At 52.2% G+C, this 21,555-nt stretch overlaps 8 protein-coding genes across 8 annotated transcripts; 3 read left to right on the forward strand and 5 right to left on the reverse strand.

Moving 5' to 3' along the window:
- Positions 1–1,034: 1,034 nt before the first annotated feature.
- Positions 1,035–3,483, forward strand: VFPPC_01876 (dolichyl-phosphate-mannose--protein mannosyltransferase 2; the record flags this gene model as incomplete). Its single annotated transcript, XM_018281632.1, has 4 exons — positions 1,035–1,169; positions 1,249–1,382; positions 1,457–2,009; positions 2,077–3,483. The coding sequence occupies 4 exons, from the start codon at positions 1,035–1,037 to the stop codon at positions 3,481–3,483; spliced, it is 2,229 nt and encodes a 742-aa protein (XP_018150437.1).
- A 614-nt stretch (positions 3,484–4,097) lies between these two features.
- Positions 4,098–4,868, reverse strand: VFPPC_01877 (GTP-binding protein rab2; the record flags this gene model as incomplete). The annotated part of the gene is made up of 1 exon (XM_022428243.1): positions 4,098–4,868. The coding sequence occupies one exon, from the start codon at positions 4,866–4,868 to the stop codon at positions 4,098–4,100; it is 771 nt and encodes a 256-aa protein (XP_022284766.1).
- A 4,426-nt stretch (positions 4,869–9,294) lies between these two features.
- On the forward strand, positions 9,295–11,684 carry VFPPC_01879 (ctl transporter; the record flags this gene model as incomplete). Its single annotated transcript, XM_018281635.1, has 2 exons — positions 9,295–9,307; positions 9,376–11,684. The coding sequence occupies 2 exons, from the start codon at positions 9,295–9,297 to the stop codon at positions 11,682–11,684; spliced, it is 2,322 nt and encodes a 773-aa protein (XP_018150440.1).
- Positions 11,685–13,236: 1,552 nt separating this feature from the next.
- Positions 13,237–14,291, forward strand: VFPPC_01880 (RNA-binding protein; the record flags this gene model as incomplete). The annotated part of the gene is made up of 3 exons (XM_018281636.1): positions 13,237–13,334; positions 13,392–14,167; positions 14,224–14,291. 3 exons carry the CDS (start codon positions 13,237–13,239, stop codon positions 14,289–14,291), a joined length of 942 nt encoding a protein of 313 aa, XP_018150441.1.
- A 231-nt stretch (positions 14,292–14,522) lies between these two features.
- VFPPC_18662 (hypothetical protein) lies at positions 14,523–15,333 on the reverse strand (the record flags this gene model as incomplete). The annotated part of the gene is made up of 3 exons (XM_022430239.1): positions 14,523–14,707; positions 14,759–14,851; positions 14,910–15,333. The coding sequence occupies 3 exons, from the start codon at positions 15,331–15,333 to the stop codon at positions 14,523–14,525; spliced, it is 702 nt and encodes a 233-aa protein (XP_022286017.1).
- A 616-nt stretch (positions 15,334–15,949) lies between these two features.
- On the reverse strand, positions 15,950–17,571 carry VFPPC_01881 (O-acetylhomoserine; the record flags this gene model as incomplete). The annotated part of the gene is made up of 6 exons (XM_018281637.1): positions 15,950–16,048; positions 16,099–16,162; positions 16,243–17,201; positions 17,260–17,343; positions 17,396–17,450; positions 17,525–17,571. The coding sequence occupies 6 exons, from the start codon at positions 17,569–17,571 to the stop codon at positions 15,950–15,952; spliced, it is 1,308 nt and encodes a 435-aa protein (XP_018150442.1).
- Positions 17,572–18,998: 1,427 nt separating this feature from the next.
- Positions 18,999–19,367, reverse strand: VFPPC_01883 (membrane-associating domain-containing protein; the record flags this gene model as incomplete). The annotated part of the gene is made up of 1 exon (XM_018281638.2): positions 18,999–19,367. One exon carries the CDS (start codon positions 19,365–19,367, stop codon positions 18,999–19,001), a length of 369 nt encoding a protein of 122 aa, XP_018150443.2.
- A 957-nt stretch (positions 19,368–20,324) lies between these two features.
- VFPPC_18661 (hypothetical protein) lies at positions 20,325–20,804 on the reverse strand (the record flags this gene model as incomplete). Its single annotated transcript, XM_022430238.1, has 1 exon — positions 20,325–20,804. One exon carries the CDS (start codon positions 20,802–20,804, stop codon positions 20,325–20,327), a length of 480 nt encoding a protein of 159 aa, XP_022286018.1.
- Between the last annotated feature and the right edge of the window lie 751 nt (positions 20,805–21,555).

Raw genomic sequence — 21,555 nt, forward strand, 5'->3', positions numbered from 1 at the left:
GCCGCGTCCCGCCTAGCTTCCCTCCGGGCGACTATTTGCAGACCAGTTGACTGGACGTGGACTTGAGACCCGCAGGCAGAACTTGACCCTGCGCTGCGCTGCGCTGAGTGCTACGTACTCATTGTGCAGACAGCTCTGCAACATTGTGACGGGTAACAATAGTCAACAGATCAGAGATGCGTCATGTCGCTCAGGACAGAGTGCAGAGTTTTGACAAAAATTGCAGATTATGATATCTCAACACGCATATTCCTTGCTTCAAAGACTGTCTCTCCCGCAATCAAATTAGGGGCATCCAATTCTGGATGGACCCGAGAACATTGAATGCTCAAGACCCGCCCTGTGAGGTGCCACGCGTGCCGGAAGGGTTATGGTTCGCCTGTCTGGCCAATGTTCCTTGGCCCTGGGTCAATCTGCTTCGTGTTCCTTTCTGCCCGCAGTTCACCCACACAGGGCACAGCATGGCTCGTTAGCGCAGTTGAGTGCAGACATGGGCAGAGCACAGCTCCAGAGTCAGCTCGACTGGTGTCTGGTCTGGTCAAGTCCATTCGTGTCAAATGTCTGGTCAATCCGGTCTGGTGCTCCATCATCCACTCGTGTCGCCCGTGTCGCCCGTGTACATGCAGCCAGCAAGGGGTGGGTGCCGCAATCGTATTCTGCAAATCGCCCTCAACATCAACGCCAGCTTGGCCTCTCCTTGAATCTCCTCCTTGCCTCTTTTCTTCCTTGCCCATCTCCTGAGCATCTTTTTCTTTCTTCTCTTCTCAGGACTTTTTATTCTTTCCCCCCATTGACGACGATCCTCACCACCGTCGATCAACAGGGGTCCTATTTTTTTGAGTTCCTTCAAGCTCGTCCTGTCGTTTACCGTTCCCCTCGAGGCCACCGTTGCCAAATAGATTTGGTTCCAAATTTGGTCCCCAAACACGATTGGCATTTCGGCTCTTGGGCAACACCCGATATTATCCATTCCCCCCCTTCCTCGTCGAACGTGTTCCATCGAGTTTTAATACCCCTTGTTTTAATTCGCCATCATGGCAGCCGATAGGGCCGCCGTCGCCTCTGGCGCTGACGTCGCCGATGGGTTGAGAAAGCGTCCTGTTAACAACGGCACCCCGACTCCCCCTACATCTCAGCCTGAAGACAACAAGAAAAAGGCCGCCAAGAAGGTGAGACTAGAGCTGCAAAATTCAAATTGTTCGTCGAGTGCACATGGCAAGAACAGGAATTCTGACAACCACAACGCAGGCCGAAAAGAACTTTGTCGACACCTTCGTACAATGGGAGCACATCTTTGCCCCGCTCATCTTCACTGCCCTGGCCTTCTTCACTCGACTATGGAAGATTGGCTTGAGTGACATTGTTACCTGGGACGAGGCTCAGTATGTACTCTTCTAAGCTGCCCGCCGCTTTCTCCCTGCGCCGTCTAGCTGTTTGCTGATTCTGGATATTGTAGCTTTGGTAAATTTGGCAGCTACTACATCAAACATGAATACTACTTCGACGTCCACCCTCCCCTTGGAAAGATGCTTGTTGGATTGTCTGGCGTTCTCGCTGGCTACAATGGATCCTTCGAGTTCAAATCTGGCGAGAAATACCCCGAATATGTCAACTTTTCCTTCATGCGCGCCTTCAACGCCTTGTTTGGCATTGTCTGCGTCCCCATGGCCTACTACACTGCCCGCGAGCTCAACCTTCGCCGACCTGCCGTCTGGCTGGTTACCCTCATGGTCCTGTGCGAGAACTCATACACCACGATTAGCCGCTTCATCCTGCTCGACTCCATGCTGCTCTGCGGTACTGTGGCTACTACCCTTTGCTGGGCCAAGTTCCACAACCAGCGCCACAACAGCTTCGAGCCCGAGTGGTTCTTCTGGCTCTTCATGACTGGCATCAGCATTGGCTGCGTCTGCAGTGTCAAACTGGTCGGCCTCTTCGTTACTGCTCTGGTTGGTCTGTACACCGTCGAGGATTTGTGGAACAAGTTTGGCAACACCAAGATGCCCATTGTGAGTGCTGGAAACGCATTCCTTTCGAGTTGCACCATTGCAAGTGGTATAAACTAACATCAGACAGACGACTCTGGCCGCCCATGTCGCCACTCGTGCCGTGGGATTGATCCTCGTCCCTTTCCTCATCTACCTCCTCTCCTTTGCTCTTCACTTTGCCATCCTCGATCGCACCGGTCCTGGTGATGCCCAGATGAGCTCTCTGTTCCAGGCCAACCTGAAAGGCACAGAAGTTGGAAAGAATAGCCCTCTCGAAATCGCCTATGGCTCTCGTGCTACTATCAAGAACATGGGCTACGGTGGTGGTCTTCTCCACTCCCACGTTCAGACTTACCCCGAGGGTTCCCAGCAACAACAGGTCACCTGCTATCACCACAAAGATGCCAACAACGATTGGTTCTTCTATCCCAATCGCCGCGAGCCCGACTACGACTCTGAGTCCCCCGATCTCCGCTTCATTGGCGACGGCACCACCATTCGTCTGATCCACGCCCAGACTGGCCGTAATCTGCACTCTCACGACATCGCCGCCCCCATGTCCAAGAGCGACAAGGAAGTCTCCTCTTACGGTAACCTGACTGTCGGCGACGAAAAGGACCACTGGAAGATTGAGGTTGTCCGAGACGTTGCCTCGCGAGACCGAAGTCGAGTCCGCACTCTGACAACTGCTTTCCGTCTCAAGCACGAAGTTCTTGGTTGCTATCTGAAGGGCACCAACAAGAATCTGCCGCAGTGGGGTTTCAAGCAAATCGAAGTGTCTTGCACCATGGAGAACAACCCTCGCGATGCCTACACCCACTGGAACGTCGAGGCTCATTGGAATGACAAGCTGCCTGCCGGCGACCCTGGCGTTTACAAGTCTCCTTTCTTCCACGACTTCATTCACCTCAACGTTGCCATGATGACGTCCAACAACGCACTCGTCCCCGACCCTGACAAGCAGGATGATCTCGCGTCAAAGTGGTGGCAATGGCCCATTCTTCACGTTGGTCTCCGTATGTGCGGCTGGGATGACAACATTGTCAAGTACTTCCTCCTCGGCAACCCCCTCGTCTACTGGGGTTCTACCATTGGTATCGGTATTGTCGGTCTCGTTGTTGTGTGGTACATTCTCAGGTGGCAGCGAGGCTTTGCCGACCTTGATGACAAGGAAATTGACCAAATTCACTACTCGGCCATCTATCCCGTTGCTGGCTGGTTCCTGCACTACCTGCCCTTTGTCATCATGGCTCGTGTCACCTACGTGCACCACTACTACCCGGCGCTGTACTTCGCCATTCTCACATTTGGATTCCTCGTGGATTGGACAGTCAGGAACCGCAACACGGCTATCCAAGGTGTCACGTACGGTGTCCTGTATTCTGTCATCATTGGGCTGTACGTTCTGTTTATGCCCATTTGCTGGGGCATGGTTGGACCCAACAAGGATTACAGCTACATGAAGTGGTTCGACAACTGGAAAGTCAGCGACTAAGCAAGTTCTTATGTGGTGTACCTCTTCTACAGCGCCACTGTATCAGAGGGCCACATGCTGTTGCTCGTAACGACAGACTAAGCGCAAACAACACACCTCTCTTAAGCACCCATTTTAGACATGGTTACGAGCCATGTAACACACCAAACACATCGAATGAATTAGGTATTTTTCACCAAGGAATCGGCGTGGACATGTCAAGGGGACATTTTTTTTTTATGATATTTGGGTCGGGCGGGAAATGTATAAAAGAAAAGTGTGTGTGTAGAATTTTACCGGAGAGAGTTAACTCTGCGACTAATGCAAACATGATTGTTTTTCCTTTTCAATGTACGCCGAGTGGCATAGGAACGAAGTCGAAAACAAAGACAACAAATGTGATAAAAAGTTGAATGCATTATGCATTAATATCTAACTGCAATGCAATTTTATCCAGTGATGATATAGTAACTGTGTCCCAGAATGAAAGGTGAAACAAAAAGGGAAGAAACGGGTCCAATGATAAGGGTATCATGTATACATGCTCTGGTGTATTCGTTTGGCATCATCAGCTGTCTTCAATCCACCTCGTCCGAGCCAGGATGCAATAAATATACGTCTTTGACAACTTCAACTTAGCAACACCCACCAGCAGCAGACTTCCCCCCATCCCCGCCCAATTTGACCTGACGACTCCCCCCAGCACTCGGACCCTTCACCCCAGATCTCCTATCATTCAAATCGTACTTACCAGCCTGTATATTCTGAAATATCCTCTCCGCAACCCTCATAAACGCCTGCTCAACATTCTCGCCGCTCTTTGCACTCGTCTCCACATACTCGAGCACGCCGTTCCGCCTCGCCCACTCCTCCGCCTCGTCCCTCGTCACCTCCCGCTTATTCTCCTCCTGCTGCGTCAAATCAGCTTTATTGCCCACCAACACAACCACGATATCCGGCTCCGCAATCTGCCGCAGGTCGTTGAGCCAGTCCGTCACATGCTGAAAGGTCTGCTTGCGGGAGAGATCGAAGACGAGGAGGGCGCCGCTCGCGCCGCGGAAGTAGGAGCGGGTGACGGACTTGTAGGTCTCTTGGCCGGCTGTGTCCCAGAGCGAGAGCTTCATGTGTTTCTGGGGGGTTTTGCTAGTGTCCCGCGGGGGCTCGGGCAGGCCGTCTGTCGAGGGGGTAGCTTGGGGGGAGGTGGACGTGGCGGGGAGGAAGGTTGAGGGTTTCGTGTGCGGTGGCCCGACGGGGACGATGCGGGAGCCGAATTCTACGCCGATGGTGACGTCGTGATGGGGGGAGAAGCGGCCTTCGCAGAGGCGGATTGTTAGGCTGGATTTGCCGCAGCCGGAGTCGCCTATGCAGACGAGCTTGGCTATGTAGTCCCACGGCGAGGAGGCCATGGGGAATTTGTTGGGATTGTAGGGTGGTGGTGAGGGATGGTGGTTGGTGGTTTTGAGGGTTATCGTGAGGTTTGGGTGAGCACGTGGGATGGTTGGGTGGTGGGTTGGCGGCTGTGAGATTGGAAGAGTTTAATGATTGGGTGTGAGGAATCAATGGGTTGGAATGCCGTCGAGATGAGATGAGTGCTTCTTTTGTAGATGGAGTGTAAAGGGAAGCGTTGTGGTGGGAGAGGAATACAGATGATGTCGGAAGTGATGGGCTTGGGTTGAGTGGGTTCGAGGTCCAGATGTCGTCCGTCACGGCTGGGGCTGCTGGGACTTGACCGATGACTTAACCAGACCAGACATTTGAGCTCAAGTCAAGTTGAGTGCTTGAAGGCTCCAATTTTGGAGCTGCGGTGGGGACCTGCAGTAGTGGATTGGAGGGTGTAAGTACCAGACCAGACTCGACCAGACTTGAAGCCGAGGAGGAGCAAGAGCTGGGGAGATGGAACGTGGAAAGCTTCAAGTTGATGCGGTGGTTCATGCACATGTCGTTGCACTTGGTTAAGTGAGAGATACGGGCAATTGCTTCTCTTGGTGATTGAGTCGAGTAAAACTGTCGAGGCTGATAGGAGCACTTGAGGAGTCGGAACTGGCCTCGGCAATGGATGAGAATGACATAATGGCTGATAAGGGGTCTACAAGGCAAAACATTAGAGGATGCCTCGAGGTAAACCATCGATTGTCAATCCGCATAACTACGGAGCATCACACTCACATTGACAAGCATGAACAGCTGATTATACGAATAGCATGCAAAGCGAACAGCTCGCAACTAAGAATCGGCGTCTACAAAAATTAACAGCCACCTCAATCCAACTCTAGGCTACTCCAAAGTCCAATCAACCAGCGCTGTGAGAGCGGATATACGATTCAAACTCCTCCTTATTCCTCGTCTGCACATACACCGACCCCGGTCCCGTGAAGCGACACACCAATCCCTCGCCCGTCTTCAAACTGCTCATCGCCCCTCCGCCAGCCTTTTCAATCTTATAGTCGCAGCTCCAAGCTACGAGGTGGCCATTATCAACGATGTGCTGCTCACCAGGTTGAAGCTATTGCAAATCACCACCAGTCAGCAAAAGGGCATAAAAGAGAAATCAAAGTCAAGGCCAGCACAAAACTTACATCCAGACGGTCTACCGCTCCAAAACTCGTCAGCCACAGAATTCCCTGTCCACCAACACGATAGACAAACAGGTCCTCTCCCGAGAACAGCGTCTTGGTCATCCCCTGCGCCTTGGTATCCATCACCACGTCGGGCGTGCATGCGAGGAAGCCGTCTTTACCAACTGTCCAGGGCGTCCGGCCATCGACGTGCAATGTTATAATGTCGCCCAGGAGCGTGGGACCGAGAGCCAGTCGTCCAGGACCAGTGTACGTCGACTCGGACATTCTCCCGCCGGTGAAGAGCTTCTTCATGGAGAACTTGACCGCGCCGGTGAGCTGGATGGTGCCGGCCATGTGAATCATGGCGCCGGACTTGGAGCGCACGGTGCCGCCGGGCTGGAGGGTGATGTTGAGGACGGCATTTGTGTCGCGGTGGGTGATGTTGTAGCTGCCGCCGTGGAAGGAGCCGGCGTCGGTTGAAGAGAGTTGTTGTTGGTGTTGCTGAGGAGGCGCGAAATGCTGCTGTTGTTGCTGCTGCTGAGGAGGGGGGGAAAAGTGCTGCTGCTGCGGCTGTTGTTGTTGCTGCTGGCCCTGCTGGGGAGGAGGAGGAGGGAAGTGCTGCTGCTGCTGGTATCCTTGCTGAGGTTGGTACGCCATGGTGTTGACTATCACGATATACTACGATAACCTAGTATCTTGGTGTTTTGCCCAGGAAAAAAGTGTAACAAGTCTCTCTCGTGAAATCCCCTTCCCCCGCAGCCCTCAATTGATACTTATACATTCTCTCTTTCTAAAACAAGGGTCGCACTAAACATTCAGCTTCCTCACAGACCATGCTCCTTTGAGCATCGTCAACGTTTCTGCCCCTCAGACCTAACTGGCTGCCTCCCGCGAGTGTCGTGCAAGTCAGCCCATGGACCCAAGTCGGGCGTTGACTCGCACCATCAGCCACGTTTCCACCCATGATGGACTCCGCCAGGCTGAACGCTCATAGGAGATGGGGGAATTGGGGAATAAGCTTATTTGTCTGGAAATACCGTAATTCGGTTAGCTGCAAAACGGACTGTACGGTGTGCGGGACATTGGGCTATTATTAATTTTGTGGTTAGGCGCCGTCATTGCTGGGTATTTCGTGCTGGGAAATGCCCTTCTAAGGCTTTTTTTGTCTCTGCTTGGCAGGGACTTTTATCGATGGGCATAAGGCTCCCCCACTTGGATCGTGTCCAGGGTGAGACATACGAGGATGTTGCGCGGTGTTTGGATGATGGGTGAAGTGAGATTTGAGGTATATTTCCTCACTGGTGGGTTTGGCGGTTGGGTTGGGTTGAGGTGCATGCGGAGGAGATGGGTGAAGTTTGCCTGAGTTGCGTTCGCTTATCTTGACTTTGTGTGTACATCACCAGGCATTCAGGCAGAGCGCAATGAGGGGACAGAGGGAGAGTCAATAATGTGCATCGAGGCTTACATAAAGTAGAGAGTAATTGGGGTAAATATGACTACAGACGAATGCATTTACCACAGACTACGGACAATTCGGCGAGTTGCTGGTACAAAGCCGACTGGTTTAACACTGCCCGAGGGGTATAGCCAGTTTACACTTGATAATTGGGCGCTGGTCTACCCTTCCACTTGGTATGATGGTGTTGCGTTGCAGAATTCGCTACTACTTGATTCTCTATTCATGGGCAAGGCTGTGCGAACGATTGGAAGCCACTAGATTTGCATGGATCGCGTGGAGGGTAGCCGCAGCTGGAGAAATTAAACTTTCTCGTCAATCTTCAGACTGTATTAATGTGATGCAGCATAGAAAGCCCATTTTCACAAAGAGGAGCAAGGATTGAGATATTTCGAGTACTAAATGACAGATAGATGATGTATTCAGCCTAGATTCGATCAATCCTATTTTCGGATTCGATAGGGCATGCACGCTGGAAATTTCATTGACCCATTAATCGTGTTGCATCAGACTTGGAATTGACAGTCACCACATGCTAGCCCAAGGTTCATGTGCACCAGACATGAGCTCAGCATACTCACAGTGCAAGCATCGAGCATGGCGCACCAAACACTCAACAAGTAAATCAAGGTCAGGCATCGAGGGTATCCAACTGGAGCAGAGGCCACTACCTAGTAGTCAAAAGGTGAAGACGGCATTGTACATGTGTCCTAGTTAAGCTGCGTGCCTGGTCTGGCTCTCCATGGATGCTGCCTACAATCAATTTTAACCAACGACGCAAACTGTTGCCTCTCAAGCGGACATCTGGACCAGACGTCCTGAATTTTGAGACGACGACACTGGCCGAACTCGAATCACATCGGATTAACTCCGTTGCCAGATTCTTGAATACTGTCTGGTTTGTTCCTGGCTTGAATTCAAAAGCTTCAACGCCTTTATGTTTCATTGGCGCAAATCTGCTCCAGGTTAATATGAGAAGCTGAATGAGACAGCCGCATGCGTCACAGGTTTCGATGCCTTGCTGCGAGTGTTCCAGCGTTCCAGTTGTCTAGTCCAAACTTGGCACTGGGACCATTGGAGCTCGCAACATTGAAGCTTGTTAGCTCTGGCTGAGGCAAATAGCGGAGAAAGATTAGCGCCGCCGACCACTGAAACTGATCCAGTCCAGCGCTCAGTGACACCCAGACATTCGAAGCCAGTCCAGCATCCGTGAGTGCCTGCGGGGCGTGTGACTCCCCGCCTGACGTCTGCTGCTGACCGCCTGGTGTGCTCAAGTGGTCTGTGTCACTCACAACAGCACCGGTCCAATTATCAAAGGTACTTTGTGCCTCACCACAGTACCACATCCACTGCGGTACCGTTCAACTCGCTGCGCTGCCCATCTGCCTGACCTATTCCGTCCATCAAGCAAGTCACTTATCGACTGGCTGCCAACCTTCCCCAGGACCCCGGCCTCACCCGCCTCGCGTCGCATGACCAGTACCTCCGACCTTCGACTTGCCGGACGCTTTGTTATCGTCATTCTTCCTCCGCTTTGATATCCTTCATCCAACATCTCCCTCGACCGCCCTTGCATCCCATTTAGATACCCTCAATCCAAAACCCTGACGAGTTGCGGTCGCAGTCTGATAGCAGCTACTTCACTGCATCGACATTCTACCCACCAGCTCCAGAAGTGACGTGAGCCCGGACATAAGTCATCATCACGGTGTTTTCCCCAACGACGTCATTTGTCCAAGTTGTCATCGAAGACGGCCTCACAACGCTTGTGGCCCGCGGAGGCGGATGGTGATATAGGGGATACATAGCAACAGCATCATGTTTTCAGAATGTTTGTAACCGCCCGTTCACTGTGATCTTGTTGTCGAGCTTCGATGGTGCTAACTGCGGAACCCTCAGATGCGTCACGGTTCTTAGCACAGTCTCAGTCTAGGCTGTCAGGGTTTGCAGGACAAGGCGATAATGACAACCCCCGATCCAACGACTGGCCACCGTCACGGCCCGGACGAACCCAGCGAGACGGCGGCAGAGGAAGCACGGCAACTCGGTCGTTTTTAGCTAGAGGATACGGCGGTAATCCCTATCAACAAAACGGCAGCGGCTCAAGGTTTGGCAATCTAGGATTCGCCTCGCGGATATCAGCAGCACAAGATGCACCACTATTTCACAGCACACTTGACGAGTTCCGGGAAGAAGATGACGAGGAGGAGCGAGAACGAGAAGCCGCAGATTTGTTTGCCTTACAACGGTCACGGAGGGTGGCGGCCGCAGGTAAACTAGCAGAGAGTACCGAATCGGCCAACAGTCATGCATCTATCGAGGACAGCGCTGGAGATGTGGACAATCCATACCGAGAACGTGCATTTGGCCGAGGCATAAGGAGTAGCTGGAACGGGGCCAGAAGCTCGCACCAACCACGTTTGGCTGGCGATACATTGTACGAAGAGGCCGAGGAACTTTCGAAATCGGGCGAGGGGCGCCAACATCCGGAAACCAGTAGGAACCCGCAGGCCAAGGGCAAAATGGTTGACGTGGGACTCGATTCTCAAGAAGATGGTGACGAAGATGGGGATGACGATCCGCCCGAGTCTCTACTGGGAGGCGAGGATCCAAATGACTCTAGCCCCCCGCCTTTCCAACGATTCAAGTCCCAACCAGAACAGGAACCTTTTATGCCGAGGCGAACATCTACGACTGAATCCGATCTTAGCAGTATCCGAAGGAACGATCCAGAGGAATATGAAGTGGCCCAACCAGGCAACTTGTTGACTGAGGGCGAGCTATTTCGGCATGACCCATTCTTTGCTTGGATCTATCTCATCACCTTTGCGGGCATGATGTCGACTTTTGTCTTGGTGTGGCTACACACGTCTCCGCAAAAGAGCCCAGTCGGTGACACCATATACGCAACGCTGCAGAAGTCGTTTGATATGCTGGCAGTGGATACCGTTGTGTCCATCTTCGTATCATTCATATGGCTCGCGGCCCTTCGATCCTTTGTTCGGCCGCTCGTCAGCGTAATTTTGATTGCGGTGCCAGTAATTATGCTGTCATTCTCACTATACACATTTATATCATCGTTCAAGGGAAGAACACACGGAACAAGCCTCCAAGACTCCGTAATGAGGTGGTTCTCGCTCATCCCTGCGGCATCGTGCGTGTTGTGGCTATGGCTGGTTGTAAAGGGTCGCCGGGCCATCCACCAGGCCATTGAGATTTTGCAGTTTTCGTCCAAGATTCTCGCACAGAACCCGGGCCTCCTCATCATTGGCTTTGGGTGTCTGGCGCTGATTGTCGTTTGGACCTGGGCATGGCTTGCCATGTTCACGCGCGTCTTTATGGGTGGTTACTTCTCCAAGTCGCTGGTGAGATTCATCATTCAAATGTCGAGCTGGTGGCTCGGGGCTGCCTTTATCTTCATGTACATGTGGACGCTGGCAGTCATCAATGCCGTCCATCGTGCAACCACTGCCGCCACGGTTTCGCAGTGGTATTTCCACCGCAATGCTGGCCCTATCACACCATCTAGAGAAATCGTTGCGGCTGCTCTGAGCCACGCTACTACGACAATCTTTGGCAGCATCTGCCAGTCTACACTGCTCTCGCTGTTGATTCGTGCACCCTTACTGTTTCTCCCTAGGCGGATTGGAGGTGCGATCACAAACTTGGCAGGATTCTGGATTCCGACGCCGATTGTGGCTCTTACAAACCCCTTGACAGTTACGTACGGCGCAATTCACTCTCAGAGCCTTGCGGTTTCGGCAAGAGGATTAGACCAGATGGAAATTGTGTCCCCCACGATACCCACGACAACACTTACACCTCGAGCCCTGCGGCTCCGGGGACAAGCCAACGGACTGCTTCCGTACCGGCTGGCAAAGCTTCTACTGGTGGCGACGAGACTGATCATGGCAACGGGGCTCGGTTTTGCAGGCTGGGTCATTACTGCGAAACAACTCCGTATCCAGCTCCCCGAGGGTACGGGCATCCGTGGGTCTGCCTACGCATACATTGTCGGCATCATGGCCAGTTTTATTGGGTACTCGGTTATGGGCGCCATGGAAGGTATCCTAAGCGGCATTGTTGATGGCGTCCTCATCTGCTATGGCAGTGAGAGGCGTATGGAGAGAGGCCACGGGCGGTATTGCCTCGAGGCAGCGTATCTATTTGGGGAGCGGAGAATTGAAGAAGACCTGGGATATGCTTGAGCAGGAATAGCGTTTGAATTTTTCTTTTTTGTGTCTGTTTTCTGGCCGTTTCGTCGTTTGGCGTTTTGTATATTGAATGGCGACTCGTACATTGGAAGGATAGAATGGTAGAAGCGGGCGATATGTGGGGATTATTGCTTGGGTTGGACATAGCATAACTGATACTAACTGACTGCATAGTTGGATGCCTCTTGAGGCTGCTGGAAGTGTATGTAAATGGTATGGTGATAGTATGTTGTAACAAGAAATTTGGAATATGACCTCAGGACCTCAACTGGCAAGCGTGCTCAGCCACATGTTTGGCCGCGTTGTCCCGGCCGGAAATTACTGAAGTGAGTAGGGTGTTGTTTGACGATGTGGAATATTCTGGATGACTGGGCTGTGGCTGGGTTGCAGTGGTCAATTTGCGAGAGCGAGAACGGGTTGTGGAGGAGCCGTAGTCGTAGTGTGGCAACATTGAACATTGAACATTGAATGAGTGGCGAGTGGAAGCACGGGGACTTTGCATGAGTAAATCTAGCCGAGTATTGTCTAACAGGGCTGGCGCATGGCCACGATGTGAACAGTCTTTGTTCACTTGGAGTGGAAAGTGTTGCGCATCAATACATTGTTCAGGCGTGCTCAAACCCAACATCCATCGAAGAGCATGCTCTCCTTCGGATCCGCGGCAACGGACCTGACAGCATCTCAGTTTCGGATCCATGCCTGCACATGCCGCAATTGTGAGTTCTCGCAAATCCGTCGCAGAACTGAACCGTCTTACACGCAAGTGCAAGTGCAGGTGCACAGAGTCCATGATCGTTCAGGCCTCCTGTCACACACACTGCTAAAGCCAGAGCCAAAGGCAAAGGCAAAATGCAAGTGTTTGGTGCAGCGACGAACTTTGACGGGACGCGATCAAATGCTGTGCAACAGGTGGCAGTGCAGAGTGCACACCTGCATATGACGACAGAGCTTACCGGATCTGGATCTGGTCAGGCATCGTGGGCAACTGCAGGTGGCGGCTTGGCACTGGACCGGACCTAGAGACCATGGACCATGGACCATGGAGACTGGACTGTCATGGACTAGAACATGCCATCAGGGCTAGAAGTGCAAGGTGCAAGTCAAGTCTGGTGGTCAAACAACTGGAATTCCAGGTCAGGTACGTACTCTGGTTCATCGCGCGGGATCCGTCTGCTCCGTCTTGACCGATGATGATGGGCGGGTGAGCCTGTGTTTGCGCGGCCTCTTCATACAGTACTTAGTAGCAATGAACTTTAGAATATATACACCTAGGCTGCTGTCCATCCCATCCTGGTTTCTTTATTCATGACTTCCTCCATCAATCCATGCCACATCTTACTCTAACCATTCGCGCCTCTTGTTCTTCCTAGTCTCTAGTTCAAGGCTACCCCTCCCAACATACAATTTACCCACTTGAGCACTTCAAGTCATCAATCTCACCACTACGCAATCTCCCTCCTCTAACTTCCTACGCCATCTTTCCTCCTCAACATTAAATCTCATCCTATCCCTTCAAAATCGCAATCCTTATCTCCTGCGCCCTCTAATGGAAGACTACGCACCGCCGTCTGGCCCGCCCCCGCCAAAAGCGCCAGAAGTTCCGGCCGGATGGGTCGCGCGCTGGAACGACCAGTACAAGGAGTGGTGAGTTCTCTGTTTCGCCATACTTCACAACGGCTCGCTGATTTTCGTAAAACACAGGTTCTATGTAAACGTGTACACCAAGAAATCGCAATGGGATAAACCCACCGCGCCGGTCTTCCCAGTCGACGAGAACGCCCCGACTGATCCGCCGCCGGGCTATGAACCCGGCAACGGGCCCGCGCCAACAGATACCAAGAAGAACCCCTATGATGACCCGACAGCCCAAAATCGACATGCTGGTGCGTCGTCGACACAGGACGAAGATGCCAAGCTAGCGGCAAAGTTGCAGGCCGAGGAGGATGCGAGGGCGCGCGGTGGTCCTACTCCCCCGGCTGGATATGCCGCTGGCGGTGCGGCGGATTCATATGCCCAGGGGGGAGCGGGACACTCGCAGAGCCCGTTTCCCTCGGACTTGCCTCCTAGAGACGATGCCCGGGGCAAAGACCGTGGTTTTCTAGGTAAATTGTTTGGAAAGGGGAAGAATCCGCAGGGTGGACAGGGCTACGGAGGATATCCCCAGCAGCAGAATTACTATCAGAGCCCGCCGCCCCAGCAGTACGGCGGATATCCCCAGGGGCCGCCTATGGGACAATATGGCGGAGGGTACGGACAGCCTGGATATGGAGGGTATCCTCCTCAGGGTGGTTATGGTGGTGGTTATGGCGGATATCCGCAGGGTGGTTACCAGCAGCAGGGACGGAGACCCGGTGGTAGTGGTATGGGCATGGGTCTCGCGGGTGGTGCGTTGGGTTTGGGCGCTGGTGTTTTGGGCGGTGCGCTGATTGCGGACGCTATTCACGATCATGATCAGTCAGAGTACAACCAGGGATACCGTGAGTTTTCTTCTGCCTCCTTTGAATGTTATGGATTGTTGCTAACCTGTTTGCAGAGGATGGCATGGACAATGATTATGATGGCGGTGGTGGTGGTGATTTTGACGGCGGCGGCGACTTTTAGGGACAGAATGGGTTATGAGGAACGGCCTTGGGTATGGACGTAGAGCATAGCATAGCTGTAGCAATAAATATGACGTACAATTGGCTTGTGTGTGTATGCTGTACTGCTCTGTAACAGTATAATCTGCTACTTGTATAAGATGTTGACTTTTATATTACACCCAAACACAACACACCATCGTCTACAACAATCGTTCATCGTATCCTGTCCACCGTCATCCCAGCAAAGCAATCACCGCCGAACAGGCTCATTTCTCCCGTCGCTAACACTTCCCCCCTCACCCCCCTCCTTCTTATTCGAACCCGCCAAAAAGGCAGCCATGTCAAAGTTCCCCAGCGGATTCTGCTGGCCGCCCATACCGGCCATCGGCCCTTCACGCTGACGAGCCTCAAACTCGGCCTTCATCTCGGGGTCCACTACACGCCGTCAGCTACAACATCCCACATGAAAAGACCAACAAAACTTACTATTCTCAACGAGCTTCGGCATCCCAAAAAAGATGACCATGCTCACCAGACCCATCAAAATCATGGGATTCTTCAAAATGTCCAACAGCGAAACTACACCTCATTAGCATCCCTCACCAAAAGGAACAACAAAAGGACAGCTTAAACATACACGTCGGCCGGTCGACAAAGTAAATCTTCTTCCCCAGGCTCTTCACCTCGACGCCCCAGCCCGCGCTGCCGGGCTTCACGGGCAGAACCTCCCCCTTATTGCCCCATTCGTTGCCGCGAAACGTGTCCCACGCGTGGAGGGCCTCGGACCCGTCGTCGAGGAGCGTGATGTCGATGCGGATGGGGCGGAAGCCGTCTGTCTTGGAGTGGATGTCGGCGAGGTAGGAGCCGGGAGTGACGTTGTGGAAGACGAAGGTGTTGAGGGTGGTGATGGGGGTTGAGTGCGCGGCGTTGAGGGTTGAGAGGGTTGCGTGCGTGGAGGGGGGGAGGGTGAAGGGGTTGGGGATGGCGGGGAGGTAGAGCGTTAGAGAGGCGGATAGGGCGGGCGGTGCGAGGGCCGCGAGGGGGAGGATGGAGAGACGCATGTTGCTTGTGGTGGTGGTGATGATGGGAGGTTTGGAGGTGAGGTGAGGTTTGGTTTGGAGGTTGGGTGGACCAATCATGTGGGGCGGCGGTAGCTTGGTGAGATGAGCTGGCCGGTGTGGTGTTTTCGGAATGGTACTATTTTATGAGTTCTGTTAGATACCTAGGTAGTGTTTAATTTTTTTTCAATTGAATAATTATGTAGGCTTGATTGGTTTAAGGCGCGGACTGAAACTAGCATTGGTATGAGGTGTCAATCTTTATATCACGTAGGTGCTATTCGGCTGCACTGGCAGTTGATTTACCTTTGCTAGCACCGAGTTGCCATCAGATTAGATGAATAGCCTGTCTCCAAGGTATAATGAACAAAGCACTGATCCCAGTAACACAGTGACTTTGACAAGTTCGGCTCAGAAGCAAACGAGCACGAGGTCAGCCAGTCGATGCGAGTAACGATCATGGCATAAAGCTGGTGCCCATGGCATAGATAGACTCGTAAATCTACATTACCACAGTATATATTCACGACCATGTAAAATGTAAAGCCCATCTCACGCATAAACGCAACATCATCGTTGGTTCTCAAATCATCATTATTCATCTAGCTAGGTATCACATCTACGCCTTGGTAGTAGCCTCCGCAGCCTTAAACGACTGCTCAAAATCGGCAATAATGTCATCAATATGCTCGATACCGACCGAGATACGAATAAGATCCTACAAATCGTTAGCAATCGCACACGCCAACACGCCCTTTGAAAACATACCTCTGTAACGCCAGAGCTGGCCTTTTCCTCATCAGTCAGCTGCTCATGGGTAGTCGTCCAAGGACTTGTCAAAAAATTAGCCAAATCCGCTCACAAAATCCATACACATCACAGCATGAAAACAAGAGGAGGCGAAAAACTCACTGAATAGCCAACGTCTTGGCATCACCGACATTCGCCAGGTTAGAAATCAGCTTAAACCCATCCACGACCTGACTGCCCGCCGCGCCGCCCCCCTTGACACCAAAGCTCAGCACACCACCCGACCCCTTCTTGAGATACTTCTTAGCAGTCTCATGGTAGGGGTGGCTCTCCAGGCCGGGATAGCTAACCCAGCTGACGTAGGGGCTCTTCTCGAGATAGCGCGCCAGGGCAAGCGCATTCTGGGCATGCCTCTCGGCGCGCAGGCTCAGCGTCTCCGTCCCCAGCAGCAACTGCTGCGCGGCAAAGGGGTTCAGCGCGGCGCCCAGATCTCTCATGATCTCGACACGAGCCCTAATGATGAAGGAGATGCTGCCAAAGGCCTCCCAGAACTTGAGGCCGTGGTACCCCTCCGCCGGCTCGACAAACTGCGGGAACCGCTTCGAGTGCTTTCCCCAGTCGAACTTACCAGAGTCGACGATGACGCCGCCAATGGTGGTGCCGTGACCACCAATCCACTTGGTTGCAGAGTGCACGACAATGTCGGCGCCGTGGTCGATCGGGCGGATGAAGTAGCCACCAGCGCCAAAGGTGTTGTCCACGATGAGCGGGACGCCCGCGTCGTGGGCGACCTTGGCAATGGCCTCAAGGTCGGGCACGTTGTAGCGCGGGTTGCCGATGCTCTCGAGGAAGACGGCCTTGGTCTTGTCGTCGATGGCCGCGGCAATGTCCTCGGGCTTGTCGCCGTCGACGAACTTGGTCTTGATGCCGAGCCGTGGCAGGAACACCTTGAACTGGTTGTACGTGCCGCCGTAGAGGTTGGACGTTGAGACGATGTTGTCGCCGGCATGGGCGAGGGTGTTGATGGCGATGAATTGCGCGCCTTGGCCGGACGCGGCGGCGAGGGCGGCGGCACCGCCTTCGAGAGCGGCGATGCGCTTTTCAAAGACGTCGACGGTGGGCTGGGATTGTATTTTAGTTGGTTGTTTGGAGAGTGTGGAGGAAAGAGTTGTCACGTACGTTCATGATACGGCTGTAGATGTTGCCAAACTCCTTGAGGCCAAAGAGCCTCGCCCCGTGAGCCGAGTCATTGAAGGTGTAGCTCTGATCCGTATTAGCTTGTGTTAATTGATGTTCACATTCGCAGGTTTCTCACTGTGGTTGCGTAGATAGGAACAGCTCTCGACTTGGTAGTCGGATCAGGCTCCTGGCTACAGAGTACAAACAACAAAGTCAGCCCGACGTCGGATGATTCGTCTCGTCTGATCAGATCACATCTACTCACCCCGCATGCAGCTGCAGCGTCTCAAACTTTTCGCTCAAACCAGACATTTTCAATTCCTCGATACAGGCACAGGATTCAATACGACAAAATAGTCTTTAAAAAAGTAAATAATAGAGTAGAAATGAATAAAATGTTGTCACATCAAAAAGGAGGGCAGGGGAAGCTACCCAAGCTCCCTTTTAAACTACCTCCCGCTGCCACAAACCTCCATACATGCCCGGGTATGTAGCCTCTGGAGCCCAATTGCGTTATTATAAGTACTCCTTACGCAAAGGAAACTCCAAAGACCTACCAGGGCCCGTCCGGCAATGTAGGTCACCCCCATGGCCACATTGACATTTCACATTTCAAGCTGTACTGGTCTGGTTCGGGTTCCAGATATGGAGATTCGGACGCGGGACGTGGGGTAAAGCCATCATGTCATCAGCCATCAAACATCCAAATTGAACCAGACTGTGAAATTGACCCCGCCATGACTTTGACGAGCACGCCATCGTCCAGCCAGGTCGCGCTGGGGAATGGGCTTCGCACGCCATCGAGTGCCCGGTGGTGGTGAGACGGGTAGTTTTATTGGGTGGATGGGGACTCGGTGTCGTTTTTGTTTCTTTGGGTTGACGTGTTTACTATTTTGGGCGTGCTTACAGAATTACTAGTTTGTTCGAATTTAGATACAGTACTTTATTTTTTTGCTTCTATTCGAGCCTCATGTTGAACCAGACCAATCCACGAGACGACCTGTCACGCATGGCGCCGGTGTCGCTGTGTGTGGAGGAGGCGCAGGCTGTCGGTAGTGACGGCTTCACCGACACCCGTCAATGTGATGGGGGTCAATCTGTCGATTCTCTCTTGCTTTTCCAAATTCGACCAGACCTCCCAATGGGATACAAGTGCAGGGTTTGGGTGCGGAGAGAATGTGAGCTTTCAATGGTACGGCGACCTGCCGATGCGATGCTCCGGATGTTCATTAAGAGCTGCTATGCTTACCAGCAAGTGTATGTTCAATGTTTAAGTTGCGTAATACACACGCGTCTGCAGAATAAGATGAGAATCTCGAACAGTCTTGAAATTTTGCCATCCAGGCATTGTGGCTTTCAACATATTTGGAAATTGGCTCATTTAGTTTCTCGTCAATCATCAGTCCAATGGAACAAGCTTTGCCCTCATATCCGCGTTATACCCATCAAATACCAGGGTCTTGGCAACCTGTTCCAGCGGATTTCAATTCAAAAGAATTCGGTTCATCGCCAGCAAAACTATTATTATATTGCTCTCCCATGTTATCAAGACGCCTGTCCCTCTATATCCTTGTGTCCAAGCCGATCCATTCTACCACAACCAGCCCACCAATTTCCAAGATTGCGTAATGCCCGTATTTGCTCTCTGATATCCCGAACCAGTACGCCGTCACATTAGAATTCATTATGCCATTACCTAGCAATTGCATCCCAGTTGTTCCCTTGTTTCCTCGCCACATTCAAACCTCACGCATCTCGATCGCCTTCCGCCTTTCAACGGCTCCTCCCACAATCATTTGCTTTGCTGTCAGGATGGTTGATGCTATCCACGCGCAAAATGCTCCCGCGGCAATAACTGCGTCGGCCCGAGCAGCGCTGCATATTCTGCCCGTGCAAAACGTCAGGTTGCCCACGTAGACTGCGAGGGCAATGAACCCGGCAAAGTAGAAGACCGTGTTCATTCCTTCCACGCCAAGATATGCATAGGGGTGCCCGAGCCGGCCCGCGAACCGTGGTGCGAGCTCCAAGTATAAAATCGACAATATCGAGATGATTGACGCCGCGAGAAGGAAATTTACAGAGCCGTTTAGGGATTGAGGTGTTCCCATGCGGTACCAATTTATAACTGTCCTTTGTTAGTACTCGTTTAGGCCTTGTGGTCTTTCAGCGACGAGGAATTCCCAAGTTCAAATACCATATGCTGAGAGACCAAGATTTGCTCCTGCCAAGACAGCCTGGAGGACCCGAAGCAATGAATTACTTATTCGGCTCATATTGGGCGAAACTTCATTTGACCGTATAGCCGTGACGTGAGGAAGACGCGATGTCGATACTCAACAATCGTAGACGCAATCCGTAAATATTAACAGTCATACGAAAACGAGAGTAAGTGCAACATCTAGGTGACAAGACCGCCACACACGTCTAAAAACGCATAGCTCTTATTAAAAGTCGTGGTGTCATGTGTAGTATTAAGTCATCGCCCACCTCGAATAAAAGCAAGGAGGCGGGAGGACCGTGCAAAAGGGATACGCGGTTTTGGAACGAGGATCGCGCAAATCCGGGAATGATCATTATGCGTTCTGCGACTACATAACCAAACCACACACACCTCATTTGCGCGATACACAGCCAAGCCCCCCAAAGGGGTGGTTGGGCATTGCAACGTGACGACCGAGTCTGAGACTCCCGAGAGTATCTCTGAAACCAAGTGGAACCTGGTCGACAATGCCGCGTCGAACTTGGGGATGGATCTCTTCGGCGCAAAGCGACATGTGGCAGGCTGCAATCCAGTTGACGGCCGGGTCTTTTGGAGCTAGCTGCACATCAAACATGCACTTGTTGCTATTTCAATCAGTTATGAATGAGCCTCACCTTAATCGACGCCAAGCAGCTGACGAGTAAGGCGAACATCTCCATTCCCATGAACAGGAAATGTAGTCAACAGTTGTCCATTGTCGTTTGTTTTCGTTGTCGTGGTAAACCGGGTCTCGGCAAGCATTCTCTGTCTTGGTGATGTGCTGCGGTCTGCCGAGACTTGCATCACAGGTGCTGTTCTTCATGTCTCACCAAGGCACAGGCATGAGCCGAACACCTGTAGAGTCGCACACGTCCACAGTGGTTGCGCGTTGAAAGAAACATTTGCCACAGCACAAACTTGTTGAATACGATACCGTCATGCTACTGTACGAGGATGAGGTGCTGCTCTGTCCTTGTTTTCTCCATTCCGTTCCCAGGGGGTCGTGTATGGCAAATTCTTCCCAAACAAGACAAGTCCAGAGTAAAGCCAAACCAGTGAGTGACATCTTGAGATTTGAAACACCAGTTAGAGCATTTTGATTGGCCCCTGATGTGCATGTCGGTGTCCCCTTCATAGGTGTCCGAAGAGCCCGGATGGCTGCGATATTATTAATAGGACAATGCTTGAATAGATGCAAATACCTGGAATCCAATACAAAGTCAGGACGCACCGGCACCACGGCTGGATGGTTCACAGTTCGTGGACCCATGTCAATTTTCGGATACATTCGTTGATCTCTTTCCATCTCATTTCCTGTTTGTGGCTGCCTACCAAGCCATGAGATACCACAAGTCAGCAAACATGTTGCAGGCGTGTTCCATGGTACAAAGCTGAATCGTCATTTCGGCCACACGACGTATCGTGGCCTCAAACATATAGATGCAATATGCCCTCTATTGTGTTCTGGAACCTCGACATGGAGTCCCCGAACAATAAAGTACTGTGTTAAACCCGATTGTTCATATGGTTGTGGTTAGCCTTCCACAAAGAAGGTGTGGCGGCAAGTACGGGGTCTTTAGCTGGTATCATACTTCGCTAGACCCGATGAGCCGCCAACGCCACACACATGATGATGAAGTCAAAAAGGCTTCGAGTTTCTGACTGGTGCCAGCATAGCTCAGTACTGCCTTTCTTCGCCTGGAGGTGGCAGTGCGCTGCTTAAATCGATACATCTCGGATTTGCTGACATTCTGTCATATTTTCAAAATCGAGAGTCCAGATTTCTGGTGCTTGAAATGCAGTCCCATGGTGTCGCTATGGATGTGATATGGGTGCTTTCACATGCTGTGTCCTCGGACGAGACATTTGCAAAGCAAAGGGCTTGAAGCCATTGGCGCCAGTGACAGTAGAGCGCTCTGGCAGCCAAGATGTGCTTAGTCGATCTGAAATCAGCCAGAGTGCGTCTAAACGGCTTGAAGCGATGTCGCTTGTGGTGTCGACTTGTTGGTTGTCATCTGGCATCCCTCTGCCCGTGATTTTGGTCGAGGGCATGCAGA

This window comes from Pochonia chlamydosporia, chromosome 1 (genome assembly GCF_001653235.2).
Source record: "Pochonia chlamydosporia 170 chromosome 1, whole genome shotgun sequence".
In the NCBI taxonomy this organism is placed as follows: domain Eukaryota; kingdom Fungi; phylum Ascomycota; class Sordariomycetes; order Hypocreales; family Clavicipitaceae; genus Pochonia; species Pochonia chlamydosporia.